This window comes from Copadichromis virginalis, linkage group LG12, assembly GCF_057382275.1.
Source record: "Copadichromis virginalis isolate Kocher_CV1m ecotype Utaka linkage group LG12, C_Virginalis_male_GT1.1, whole genome shotgun sequence".
NCBI lineage: Eukaryota > Metazoa > Chordata > Actinopteri > Cichliformes > Cichlidae > Copadichromis > Copadichromis virginalis.
In genome coordinates, this window is record NC_140629.1 from 26,376,965 (window position 1) to 26,391,509 (window position 14,545).

The following is a 14,545-nucleotide window of genomic DNA, read 5'->3' on the forward strand; positions in this document are numbered from 1 at the left end:
AGCATACAAAGTTAATGTCACTGAATTTTACTAAAACACCGCAGTTGGAGCATTTAAAATGGCACGCTTTCAACCCTAATGCTTCCCCACTGTATATTTCTTCCACGCTGCTGTGCTGAATTATGAATGAACGGAGCTCGAAGCAACGTTAAGACATATGACCTTTGTTAAAACTCATCCCAGCATCCATTTCCTCCCTAAGCCTCTTTTTTTGTCTTTAATTGATCATTCTATGTTCAGTTATGAAAGGAGTCAAATTTACTGGATATGGGTTTAAAATAATGGATTGTGATTTTGAGTCTGTCAAAGCTGAGTGACAATTAATCTTAAAAAATAATCAGTAACATAATCGAAATGTTGACAAGCGTATAATATATTACACCACAAAACACTGATCTAACATGTAGCAGTATTTTTGGTACTGCTGGCAGATTAATTTAGAGAAAGATGACAAAAAAATGTTCCCCCTTTCATGTTCTCCTTAATTAAGAAAAGGCTCATTGGGGCAGAGAGAAGTCAATACAGCTACGTGAAGTAGAAAAGGAGATGACAAGCCCCCTCCTGTCTTTGTCTTCTTAAAATAATCTCTCAAACCACCTTTAAAAATACCAAATCCCTGTCTCGCAAATGCAGCACGCTTTTTAAAGAGTGGTCAGCAGCCCACACTTGGGAACAGTCTGCCCTTTTGTGAAGTTCAAATAAAAGGGATTTGACACTTTTTGGCATTATCACAGTGCCATAATAAATTATTCAGTATTGACTATGTTTCTGTATTATGGGTAGCAGTTTCTGCTGCTTATACAGTGCAGCTGACAATGTGTGACACATCAAGCTGCAGACGACACCGCCAGAAACAAAGACACAAATACACTGTATTTCCTAAAATGAAGATGCTCTTGACGTGTAACAGCAATTTTGAAGACAAAGAAAGCCTTTCAGCGCTATTGTGAATCAGAGTTGCCTTGAAAATTGCTCTGCCTGCCTGAAAATATAATTTAGACACAACTGAGTGTCACCAGCTTCTCACGCTTCCTTACAAAAGAAGTCTACAAGTCAGCGGCACTGTCTTCTTGCTAAAGTGTGTTCACAGCACCCTATAACAAATTCCTCAATCTTAGGCTTAATAAGAGCTGCTCATTTCTCTGTCGGTTGTTCGTCGTTTGGAGTCAAACTTGCCAAAGAGAGAAAGGGAAAAGGACAAATCAGCGGCACCAAGGGGAAAATCAGAGAAGGCCGATCCATTTACTTTCACATCTGGCACAGGATGAGCCAGCGAACAATGTTATGCAGGTAGCACAATGTGTGTGTGAAATACCGAGCTTCGTGAAGCATGCCAAGGCGATCAAAAATGAGTCAGAGGGGTGTCACTTTCCCCTTGGGTTGATGAGTAGATTTGTCACGTTTCTAAGTGCGATACTAACCCAAGACAATGGGGATTTTCCACTGACAGATAGGTTTGACCACTGAAATTATATGCTTCTTCAAACTGCCTGAATATATTTCCTTTTCTGAGTTAAATTATGACTTCCCACTAGACCACTGGCTCTGATACAGAATGCTGTTTGGTACATTGTTCCTCTCTCCCCTCAGAGCAAGCTGGTTGGAGGCTTGGTGTTTGTCTGTGCCAAACCTCATTTCATCTGAGGCGCTCATTCTCCAACATTCTCCGGAGAGGCTGCGATTCTTTTCTTAGTTGTGGTGCAATCTTGTTTTCCAATCACGGAGAGGCTGCGAGGCTACACTACAGACTGTACAATATGTTACAGAACGGAGGATAAAAATAAACGCCACCTAAAAGGACTCGGCGCACTACACAACAGATCAATCAAATCCACAGTTCAGTCCCTGATTTTAACTTGTTTAGCATGTTTCACATGGTAAATTACATTCACTCTTTTAAGATTAGTGAGTGTCGGTGCTGACAAACAGAACTCTGTTAGACCTCTACATCTGATGAGTCACATTCTTAACAGCATGTAGCCGACAGGAATGATTTAAATGCATGTTATTTATCCACTAAACAACAAGCACACTCTGCACTGCTGTCAAATCATGCTGTATTTGATTTCTTACCTTTCTGATTGTTTCTATTCATTTCGCCACGCCATGAAACTCAACTTAAAGACACCTTAAAGCTGTCAGAAGCAGGTAATCTATCACAATAAAGAGCTGTATTCATATCTTTAGTTTTTGCATTATCATAGTTATCATATTATCTAGTTAGGCTAAAATAATGTGACTGATCTGAAAGCTCATATTGTTGCTATGTTTAGTATACACGGGCATCTACAAAGTGAGAGTTGGCTGTCCAATGACAACCTTTTTCACTTTGATTGATGAACAAACCTCACTGCCAGCAGCTATTTTTAGCTACTTTTGTTCTCTGGGTTCTTTGCCTACATTATATGAGTCCTGTTTCACAGGAAGGACTTTAACTATGTCTGTCATTTGATTCTAAAATACAATAAAATGCTGCTGTATGGTGGCTCAGTGGTTAGCAGTAACAGTAAGAAGATCCCGGGTTCAAAGCATCATCTGGCTGAGGCCTTTTCTGTGTGGAGTTTACATGGTCTCCGCATGTCTGTGTGGCTTCCTCCCACAGTCCAAAGACAAGGAGCACCCACATGTACTTAGTGGGTTAGGTTAACTGGTGATTCTAAATTACCCAAAGGTGTCAATGATTGTCTGTCTCTGCGCTAGTGCTATGTGCCCTGCATCTTTCCCTGTGGTAGCTGGGACAGGCTACTCCCTCCTCGTGACCTTCAGTTGGAGAATAGATGGACTATTTTGCAAATAGTAGCTTGACGATTTCAGGGAATAGTTGGATCTCTGTATAAAACACACTAGAATCTCAAAATGTCTCGCCATCATTCGTTGCCGTAACGACAGCATACACTTAAGCTGGCGTGAACTCAGTGGCGGCGCAAAAATTTGATTGCCTGTGTTCACCCACCATGATTTAACAATATTCCAAAGATTTTCCTCTTGGTTTTTCTCAGCCTTCAAGAGTCCCCACAAAAGTTCAGCTGGGTTGAGGTTGGGTGAGGAGTCGTCTTTGATCTTTGTGTCCTCGATGTGCAGAATATGAATCCTTCTCTGAAAAGATTTGTCTGACGGCTGAAGTGGTGCCATAAGCTCAGCCTGGGTAGACTTAGCTCATTGCAGGTGTACAACTCCAGAGAAGTGAAAACATCATCAGACTTGTAAATAACAAACGCTTTATTTAATCAGTAAATAGTCATCTGTGAAATGTTGGTATTTCTTCACCTACCTGAAGAATTTGAGGTTATAAGGCAGCGAGACTGCTGCTTGTCTTCTTTTGACAGCCCTTGTACTGACTCAGGTAATGTCTATGAGTGGGCAAAAACTTGTATGTACCTGCTGAAACCTGTTTTTGGCTTGTAGTGACAACTAAACATCTGATGCTACATGTGCATTTCTTTAGAGGTAAATATAGTTCCCTTAACTCACGGCATAAAGCTGTCAAGTTCCTAACTGAAGTATGAGTATTTTTCCAGGAACAGACTTTTAAGCATGAGTATTTAACGATCAGAGCTCAGCCACCAGTAAAGTTTGAACACATTTTCAAACTGTATGTAAAATGAAGTTACCTGGAGGACTTAAAAAAACACTTTTAAGAAAAGCAGCACACCCACATCGTCCTACCTGCTGGTATCAGCCGCGGTTATAGCAATGAGTGGCGGTGTGCGCAGTGGCAGTGTTGTGGGCCGTGGTGGGACTGTCACTGTGTCCGGCTCCGGCTTGCGATCACAGTAGTACTGCTCTGCCTGTCGAAAGGCTAAAGGGGGCAACTGGACTGTCCTGCAGGAAAGCCTCCGCACCATGAAGGGCTCCATGCAGGTGACTGGCCCCGGCTCTGGGGAGTCGGACGAGTCATCGGACACCTGGAGGGGGATGATAGAAAAGCAGGTAAATTGAAAATGCCTCACAGATAACAGATTTCATCCTAACGAGGGTGAAACATAATATGAAAAAAGAGGGAAAAGCAGGATCAGAAAGAAAGGGAAGACAGAGACTGAACTCCTGGTAGCAGCTTGGAGTAAAATGGCAGTCAGGTGGTTTTGGTAAATACAGAATCCCTCGTTCTTTCCTTTACTTAAGGCGTGCAGTGTTTGGTTGGTAGTTATGTCCATCAAAGGGCATAAAAACCAATGTACTGTGTGTTTTAGGCTTCTGATGCTTCTCTTAGCACAATTTTGCCTTGTGCTCAAAGCCAAAGATTACTCCTGTCCAGAAAAGTCCATTAAAAGACATCTTGCTCTCTCAGCCTTCAATATGTGGCCAGACCATTCATCCAGCACCACTGGTACAAGCTTTCACTTGACTGTTTATTGATGAAAAGCACAATCTGATTAAAAAAAAAAAAAAACAACGAAAAGAAAATCGGGCTTTTCTTGAGATCTACGGCATCCTTAACTCTGACTTTTAAAAAATCTAATTTTATTAAGTACACTTTGCTAAACCTAAAGCAGTATAATACAACTGTCCTGCAATAGATCCTAATCCCTGACAGAGAGAGGGTGGGCAAAAATGATCAAATTTCCAGTCAGGATAACGTAATATCCAACAAACTACAGCCTCTAAAATGATCATAAAGTTGAATCATCAACTTTTAGCAGTTTTTATAAAAACTGATTACACTGATTTTTTTACAAGTCTCTCAGACGCCATAGCTTTTAAAAAGTTCAGTTCAGTTTTATTCATTTTGTGTTCATTTGTAGTCTTCTCTCAGGGCAATTTACATTACTTGCTTACTTTCTCACAATATCATAAAGACTCAAACTCTCTTTTAACAGGAAAAAAACCCCTTTGAAAATCAGACTTAACCTTTCAGGCCGGGCTGAGGGACAAAGAAAAGAACATTTTAAAAGAGGAAAAGCGGCTGCCATAACAAAGGTGTCCCCAGTAGACCTGCCACTCCACACTGCCCATGTAAATAGGGAGAACATATCTTGGTACTCCTTGTTAGATTTTCCATGTGGATAAAATGCTAACTAGCTGCGCTTTAAAGTTAAAGCATGTTTATTGAAGGGTAGTGTTTACATTTGTACAAACAGTAGTTTTATAATTAAAGGGAAAGTGCAGGTGTATTAATGGTTGCTTGACTAACTTAGGGGAGGTTCTGCTTTTGTGTGTGCTTCTCACAGTCATGGCTCACTCAAAACGCTAACAGAAGTGAGCTTTCAGAAATTCCATCAGTGCTTTTTCAACTGTGACAAGTGTGAAAAAAGATCCCTAGGTCATTTGTGAAAGGCATTTCTCAGGTCACCTTTTTTATCTTTTTCACTTCAAGACACAATACGTGACTCGTTCAGGGGCCCAGTGATGGGCTATTTCTCAAGAAGTGATGGCAAAACAGATATACAATGGCTTGCAAAAGTAATCAGCCCCCTTGAACTTTTCCTCATTTTGTCACATTACAGCTACAAATCTTATTGGAATTCCACATGAAAGACCGATACAAAGTGGTGTACACGTGAGAAGTGGAACGAAAATCATACATGATTCCAAACATTTTTTACACATAAATAACTGCAAAGTGGGGTGTGCGTAATTATTCAGCCCCCTTTGGTCCAAGTGCAGTCAGTTGCCCATAAACATTGCCTGATGAGTACTAATGACTAAACAGTGCACCTGTGTGTAATCTAATTTATAGATTTATATTTTTTATTGGAGGGTTAAATATCTCCCGTGAGTCTGCGTAAACTAGCCTGTGGATATTTGGACCAAATTCCTCAGAATCTATCAAAATTAACACCGCAACCTGCAGTCCAATTTGTTTAGTTAAATAGTGCTCACTTTCTACTGTGATGCAGGTGAGTGACCCCCTGTTACACACAAACTAGCACTCATCGGTCGGGTGTCTGTTTTCATATAACACTTCTGTGTTCTGCGTAAAAAAAAGAAGTATACATTTGAATGCATCTTGATGATTAATTTATCCACCGCGAACTTGTGAAAATTGTTTTCTTAGTTCAGTATTAAACATAACAGAGGTGAAAAAAAATAATTGCTTTCTCTGAAACCTAAAAAAAAAACAACCATGATTGTAGGTTATAATTACAAAAAATCTAACAAAAATCAAGATTGATTAAATACAATGAAACACAATTTCTGAAGGGCAATCTGTTGGATTTAACAAATGTTCAAATAGGAAGTTGCTCGCTTAAGAAATAGAGGAAGCTCAAAGTGAAAATGACATAGCACATGGGGTCAAGACAGAAGGGAAAAAAACTGATAAGAAGTTCAGCCGGGGGGCAAGAGCTATCTGAAAGACTGTGTGTGTCTGTGGTGACACAAAGTGAGAAGGGACAGAAAGTCATTTACAGCAGCAAGCTAACCTGGAGGAAACACATCAGGTGGTCAATGTGCCATTAAGGAGTTACCAGAAAAGTTGATTCTACTGCTTTGATGGCAGCAGCAGAGCCTCTGTTTTAAAAACAGAACTGTTTTAAGCAAGCTTTCCTGCATTAGAGCCCATTTTCTCAACAAATCATGCAAATTCCTTTTTTAAATAATATTACTATCAATTTTGGGTGGCACAGCTGCAGCGGTTAGCACCATCATTGGCTATATTAGAGTTTAGCAGAATAAGCCTTGAACACAAAGCACGAAATTTGAATTCTTCTTAGGTACGCTCTCCTCATGGACAGGAAGGAGGCAATCAGTTATTTGTGTAGTGAGTGGCTCCAGGACAATCTTTGATACACGACACACTTGATTGCACACACACACACACACACATATACACACACGCGCGGACTGGGTTTGTGAGGTGGTATGATAAATCAAGGCTGATTCTGTGCCATTAATCTTACAGCAACCACAGGGAGTTTTTGCTCTGCATGAATAACAAGGGTTTCCTATTAAAGTAAGGGTCAACCATTATTCTTTTACAGGTGATTACTCCCTACATAACAAGCCTTTAAAGTGAACGTGACTTTTCATTCATCTTCCATAGCGACAGAATTAACTAATAATAATGCTCATTAGCTGATTTTATACTTTAATTGTGAAAATTCCCGCACAGGTTTGCTGCTAATCAAACAATTAACACGACCAGCAGACCAGGAGCTTTTTGTAGCACCCATGGGGACTAAGACCTGAGGCAAGTTACCCATTTTGTCGAGGTCCTTATTCACACCATGTATTCCTGGTGTTCTTCCCTTCCTCTTGTTCCTCTGCCCTCTGTATATTTCTCTTTTCGGTTTGGCATCCTTCTCGTCCTCTACGGCTGCGGTCAAACTGGATGCACACTGCCATCCTTTCATAAAAGCTGGCACTGCGCCTATGCTTACCGAGATAGGAAAGGAAGCTTAACAGCACCTTTATTTAGCATTTAGAAAATGTGACTAGCGCTAATCATGGCTTCTACTTTAGATACTTCCAGGTCATTTCACTCTGTAAGGAGCTTTCCTTAGCAAAAAGAAAAAAAAGACCATCTGCAGCACATCAGGCCCAGATTTCCACCCACTCTAGGCTAGTTTGTTCACTTAGCACGGTCCAGTGCCCCTTCGTGTGTTTGCCTGCTTGCTCATAATGTTAGGAGGTAGAAGGAGATGGAGATAAACTAACTCTGTATTTCTATCATGGTCTCTGTTTTGAGTTTTGGGATGTTTTGGGGTTTCTCTGGTTTTGTGTGTTTGATTATTCTTTGTTCTATATTCTATATTGTCTCCCTGGTTATGTGTTTTTTGGTTACTTTCCCATTTTATTTTTTATAGTCATCTCGTGTGTGTTGTGTTTCGTTTTGCGTCCCCTGTCTCATCGGTTGGATTCTGTTCAGCTGTTTTCCCCAGTGTCTCCACTCTGCTTTAATCTCCTTGTGTTTATTTAGACCCTCAGTTTGCTTCGGTTCTTTGTTGTATTCTCCCTCGGGGTTGGATCCTCCTTTGCAGTTTGTGTTCCTTTAAGATTACTCCGTGCTTGGTTTCCTAGTTTTTTGGACCTGGATTAATTTGTACTTTGGGTAACTTCTGCAATAAAGCTGTCTTTTAGTTTAAACTTGGTTTTCGAGTCCTGTGTATTCGGTTCCTGCCCGTTACACAGCCAGCATTTACCTGCACGCAACCTTAGCCTTATGCTTTCCTAGCTACAACACAACACGTGACAGAGGACTAGCTTGCCTGCCACTCCATCCTCTCATCCACACTCACTCTCTTCCCTACGTCCCTGCTCTGCCCACTCCACCAGCCTTCCTCCTCAGCCCCACTAAGCCACCAGCTCTCCCCGGCCTCTGCCTGTACTCACCACTACCTGCTTCCCTCCATTACCTCACGGCTTCAAAGAAGCTGCTGTCGTTTGAACTTTTAGTCTGTGTCCTGCATCTGGGTTTGACACCCCCCCCCACACACACACTTTTTCTCCCTCTGATTGCAAATGTAATAACAGAACGCTCAAAAACACATGTTCACCTTTCAACGACGAAAAGTAAATTTTCCAAGCAGATCGCTCTAAAGCATTACATACGTATTACCCCAGAATAACCTTTCACGTCAGTGACTTGTGTGTGTGTGTGTGTGTGTGTGTGTGTGGTTGACTTCCCTCTCCACCTCTGTCGTGACTGTTCTGCCTCACCCTCCAGTGTACAGCGCAAACACCTCACCCTCCCACCCGTCCATGCTTGCATTAATCAAGATGCCAATCTTCATCCGTGAAGCTATTGAGCCTTTCATTCCTACATAATTACCTGTATTAGACTCGTTGCCACAGACGGTGGCTTGCAGAGGGAAACGAGGGGAGCTGGCATGCTTAACCTTCACTTTTCTGCAGGCTAAATGTAAAGCAGGCTCAAATGAATCAATGGGGCCCAGTCAGGATTAACCATTCCTCCAACAGTACATTCAGAGTCCTTTAAGCGATTTATGTAATAGTCATTCAGTCTTTTGTCAAAGCGATACAGGCTAGTGCTATTATATTTGCACTTGCACTTTATGTAATATGCTTCAGGCCCTATTGTAGTGCTCTATTAGAATCCTGTGAATTTAAATTCCTTTGATTCGTATTTGTGGGCAGCACGGTGGCACGGTGGTTGCACTGTTGCCGCACAGCAAGAAGGTCCTGAGTTCAATTCCACCATCAGGCCAGGGTCTTACTGTGTGGAGTTTGCATGTTCTCCCCGTGTTTGCGTGGGTTCTCTCCGGGTACTCCGGCTTCCTCCCACCGTCCAAAGACATGCAGCTTGTGGGGATAGGTTAATTGATTAATCTAAATTGTCACTAGGTGTGAATGTGCGAGTGAATGTGAGTGTGAATGGTTGTCTGTCCCTATGTGTTAGCCCTGCGACAGACTGGCGACCTGTCCAGGGTGTACCCCGCCTTTCGCCCTATGACAGCTGGGATAGGCTCCAGCGCCCCCCGCGACCCTGAAAAGGATAAGCGGAAGCGAATGGATGGATGGATGGATGATTCGTATTTGTTTGTTTTTTTGTTTTTTTATTTGACATGCTGTCACTAATGTCTACAACAAGCATCTAAAAGACCGTTAATCTTCATCATGACAGTGTAATCAGACAAACAGACAAATACTGAGAAAAGAAAAATGAAACAAAATAACGTTTAAATTATAAACAAAGGAAGACGAGAAATTCAAAGTAAAACTGGAGGGAACACGAGTGATCACGATGATTTCAGTGTAATTAAGAAGCCATGGGTGAGAGGTAGTATAAAAGTGACTGAGGTTGTGAGACTTTTGAAACGTGTGTGCGTGATTATGGACACAGTACTTCATTTTTAGGCACTTGTGCTGTCTCTCCTGATGCCTGAAGTGGCTCTTTATAATAAGTGGGATCACTGAAAGGTTAATTGGTCTGCTGTGACTCTCCTGGGTTCTCTGCACACTTCATATGCCAACCCAATGATGGTCAAGTCGAAATGCGTGAATGTGAAAATCAATGAACAGTTTCTGGTAAACAACCAAGATGTGCCAGGTTTTTAATTCAGTCTTTAGGAAACAGTGAAGGTGATGAGGAGTCTGATAGTAAATACATAATGAAGAGAACTGATTTGCCACTAACACTATCGCTACTCCATCCTTCAGTTCTCTCAGGGAGTTAATAACAAGAGCGGTGGCAGAAAAGCAGCACATACTCAATAGTAACTTTGACACAGTCTAGGCAGAAAGTTAGCACATAAATCCATGTGTAACAGCTGTGCTCTTGGAAAGGTGCGTATCTAAAAGTCCAATCAAACATCAAAGATGTTTGTCCCAGCCAAAAGTTAAAATCGGTCAATATAAAACTCACTAACCACTTTATCAGGTACAGCTGTTCAGCTGTTAAACTAAATATCTAATGAGCCAGTCACATGGAAGCAAGCATTTATGTAGACATGGTCAAGATGACTTTTAAAGCTAAAACTGAGCATGAGAATAGGAAGGAAAGGCGATTTAAGAGTTTGAATGTGGCATGTTGATGACAGACAGACTGGTCTAAGTATTTCACAAACCGCTGATCTACTGGGACTTCCCCACACAGCCACTACTACAGTTTACAGAGCATGTTCCAAAAAAAGAGGAACTATCCACTGAGCAACGGTTCTCTGGGTGAAAATGCCTTGTTGATGCCAGAGATCAGAGGAGCATGGTCAGACTGCTTCGAGCTGGCAACAGTAACTGAAATAGTAACCCACTTATTACAAGAAAATTTTGCAAAAGAGCATCTCTGAATGCACAATGTGTCAAACCTCAAAGCAAGGTGAGCTACAGCAGTACAAAACCACACCCGGTGCCTCCTTTCAGCTGAGAACAGAAAACAAAAGCTTCATTAGAACCAGACAGTAAAAGACTAGTCTGTCTGATCTGATGAGTCTCAATTTCTGCCTTGACATTCAGATGGTGGGGTCAGAATTTGCAAAAACAACATGAAAGCATTTAGTCTGCCTTCTATCAACGCTTCAGGCTAGTGGTATAACGGTGTGGGGGATATTTTATAGGTGCACTTCAGGCCTCTTAGTACCAAGTGAACATCAGCCTGCCTGATTATCACTGATGACCATGTCCATCTCTTTATGACCCAAGTGTACCCATCTTTTGATGGCCGCTTCCAGCAGGAAATACACCGTATCACAAAGCTCAAGTCGAACTATTTTTTTGAAGATGACACTCTACTCAAATGGCCTCCGCAGTCACCAGAGCTCATTCCAATAGAGCACCTTTGAGATTTATTGGAACAGGAGATTCAAATCCTGGATGTGCAGCCAACAAATCTGAAGCATTTATGTGATGCCATTGTGTCAATATGGAGCAAAATCTCTGAGGAGTGTTTCCAGGACCTTGATAAAGCTAGCACAAAGAATTCTGCAGGCACAAAGGGTACCTAACAAAGTGTTCAATAAGTGTATATAAGCCTATTATACTACAGAAGTAACTTTGAGTTTTTTGAGTTTAACCATGTGGTGGCACTTAACTAAATTACAGTTATCCCCACCTCCCTATTTACTTGGATAGAGGATTGGTAAACCTACAGCTTAAATGTAGTTACATCAGCATGGTTACATGTTCAGATGTTTTGAATTTCCATAGTTGGCAAATTTACTTTCTTTCATAAACTATGAGAAAATAAAATCCCCTTCAGAGAAACTCTTAGAAATACTTATATTTTATCAGCCCAACTCAGCCTCGCGACAAAGTAACATGCTCCCTACTTCTTGCTAGTAAAAGTACTTAATTCACTTAATTTGGTTTTGGTGACAGAGGGAGTAGAAAAATCAATACAAAAAGGGTCATATTCCAACTCGAGCCCTAAGCTTACAGCTGACAGAGGAGCTATCTGCAAGAAACAGGAAATGTTCATCCAGTCTGATGCTTTGACCACACAGGTGCATCAGTATGTATCACCAATGGAAATCCCTCCAGCTGGGTAATCTGGATACCAATCAACATCCTGTGCAATATAGTTGAGAATACACAGCTCACACTCTGCTTTGATTTTATGCTTTTTTATTATGGAAATGATCAAAAATGCATGTGAATTGAAATTTATCTGACAAAAAAAAGAAAAATTCATCTTTTCTGCAGGATGCTGAAGCCTTTGATGACGACTATTGATGTGAGTCTTCTTAGCTATGCAGGTGGCTCAATTTTGGCACTATTCAGTTATTTTGCACACACGCAGGTCTCATTTATTCACGTAAGGATAGCCACACGCTCTCATTTAATATCATTTCCTTCATGCTAATTCTGTCCTCTTCCTGTCTTTTCCTCTGGCGCTGTGAATAAGTCAGATGATATGGACTCTTTATCACTGCTACATATTAGTAATGGTCCTGCTGCACATCAAACGTTACACATTTCCATGCAGTTCAGATTTCTAGTAACATCACTGAGGATTCAAACTGTTCCTCCCCCTTTCGTGTGCATAATTTATTAATTAATACATGTCAATTAGGCCACAGCAAACAGGAAGCCATCCCTTTTTCATAAACAGAATTTTTCATTAGGCTCCCTTTTTTTTTAATTGGTTGACCTTTTGGGAGGATTAAGACGAAACAAAAAAACAGTTGGCTTGGCTTTTGTAGAAACAGCTGAAAGTGGTATCTAAACAGGCCTTTTTCTTTTTTTTGTGGATTTAGTTTGTTTTTCATCTGTTCCTTGATGCTGCTTTCTTTGTCTTCCTGCAACACCATCTGCAGAAAGTGTCTGAGCATTGCCGAAGGCAAACTGAGGGCATTTCCTTATTTTCTCTATTAAAAGAAAAGAAGAAGATGAAGAAGCATTACCTTACCGATGTCAGTTTATTAATATATGCTATTTCATTTGACTTTCAAGGACTAAAAAGGGTCACTCACGTGTGGAACGATGTGTGCTAAAATAACAGGTGTGTGATCTTGAAATTTATCTAACACTTTAGTTTGTCAGGCTACTTAACAAAGCGGCTGTGATCAGCAGCTGGAATAAAATACAGGGTTGCACCATTCCAATTTCAAGCCCGAGGTAGCCTGCACTATACTCAGTATGTGCAACCCCTCATCTTCAGTCACATCATTCATCTCTGTGCTCAGAATTTAGCAATTGGTTTTTATCGGAGAATAAATCTTAAATGGATTCTGGGTGAAGCCCAGAGGGGAATGAGAGAAGTCTCAGAAGTGGGAAGAACTTAACACAAAACGGAGGAAGAGAGCAGGGGACTGAGAGAGGAGATGAAGGAAGAGCGATACCTGCAGAAGATGCAGTAAATCTCCTGGTTAAAAACAAACAAACAAATAAACAAAAAAAGCCGTTAAGTTCAAATTTATCTGAAAGCATAGTGAGCTTTCAGGAAGTCACCAACACATTTGAAGCAAAAAACACAAAGGTTTTATCTGCTCTGTCTCTGAATGCAGAATGCATACTGTTTGCAACCGCGTCTATTTTGGACACTGTAATAACCACAGCTTCCAGCATGTTACTCTTCAATATGAAAGCCTCACTTACAGGTTTGTCTGCTCAGTAAAAGGGTCGCTGTAACAACGCAGGTTTATATTTGGCTCCATGGTGAGAATTACTGGCATTTACAACCAGGTGTGTTTTTACTGCTTGGCTTAGTGGTTAATGTAGCTGTAAAACACAGCATCCCGTGGGGTAATAAAAATTAACTTCAGTTCATCTTCCACAGCACACAGTGATCACAGCAGTTTTCCCTGTATTATATTCGGAAAGTGAAGAAGGGGTGCAGTGGTCTGCAAATCAGTATTATTTAAATTTAGCACCTTTATTAATAATATTAAAAGAAGCTGCACAAGGAAAAAATACAAAACACAAAGGGATTCCAACTGGATGCAGACAACAGATGACATCATGGGATTTCCGGGGATTTACAGTACAGCAGAGTGCATTCGAGACTAGGCGTGCTTTATTGTACGCTGACATCAAGGTTTTTATTGAAAGAGAAAATGTGTACATCTCTAGGGATTCTGTGAAGGCCTTGAGGCTTGATCACTCATTAGAAAATGACTGACATTTCTTTGTGAAGTGCAGAGTGTGAAAGCAGCTGCACAAAGATGGCATTAATAGTACATCATACCTCCCTCCTACTACACTTGCAATTGTGAAGAGGGTGGCGGGGGGCAAGTTCTGAAACACCTCCCTCCCTGCTAGGCATATGCAGCTGCTGTTATATGCAAATTGTCTTTCTATTCGTAGACACTCTCGTCATACATGAAGCCACAGGATTTCTTTTTCTTTCTATTTCAAGCAAACAATTCAGTTCAGTTAAAATAAACATGTATATTTTATTGAGACATTGCATGCATGCAATGCTTTAAGACCGTAGGTTGTAAAAGCAAAACAGACACATTGCAGTGACGCATCCTTTTGTTTACTTGCTATCACAGCAGCATTTTGGACAAAATAGGATGTGCAAAAAAAAAAAAGAGATTACTGAGAGAAAACTAGAAGGCGGGTGATAAAGAAGCCACAGCCTGGTTGTACTGACATGTCACCCTGAAGGTGAGGTAGATGAATCAGTTTGTTTCAAAGAGCCCCCTATCTGGTAGCCTCAAGGCAGAAGAATAAACGTCTGGAAGGGACAAGACCAGATTTTTCTTGG

The 14,545-nt window shown here is 41.0% G+C and overlaps 1 protein-coding gene across 1 annotated transcript in view; it reads right to left on the reverse strand.

Annotated features, from left to right (window-relative positions):
* Positions 1-3,099: 3,099 nt before the first annotated feature.
* The window catches only part of LOC146697150 (3',5'-cyclic-AMP phosphodiesterase 4D-like), a 44,671-nt gene continuing 33,225 nt past the window's right edge, over positions 3,100-14,545 (reverse strand). The window contains exon 3 of the mRNA XM_085475687.1: positions 3,100-3,905. Within this exon, the coding sequence (XP_085331813.1) occupies positions 3,663-3,905 (243 nt within the window). The 3' untranslated portion in view covers positions 3,100-3,662. The remainder of the gene's footprint in view (positions 3,906-14,545) is intronic.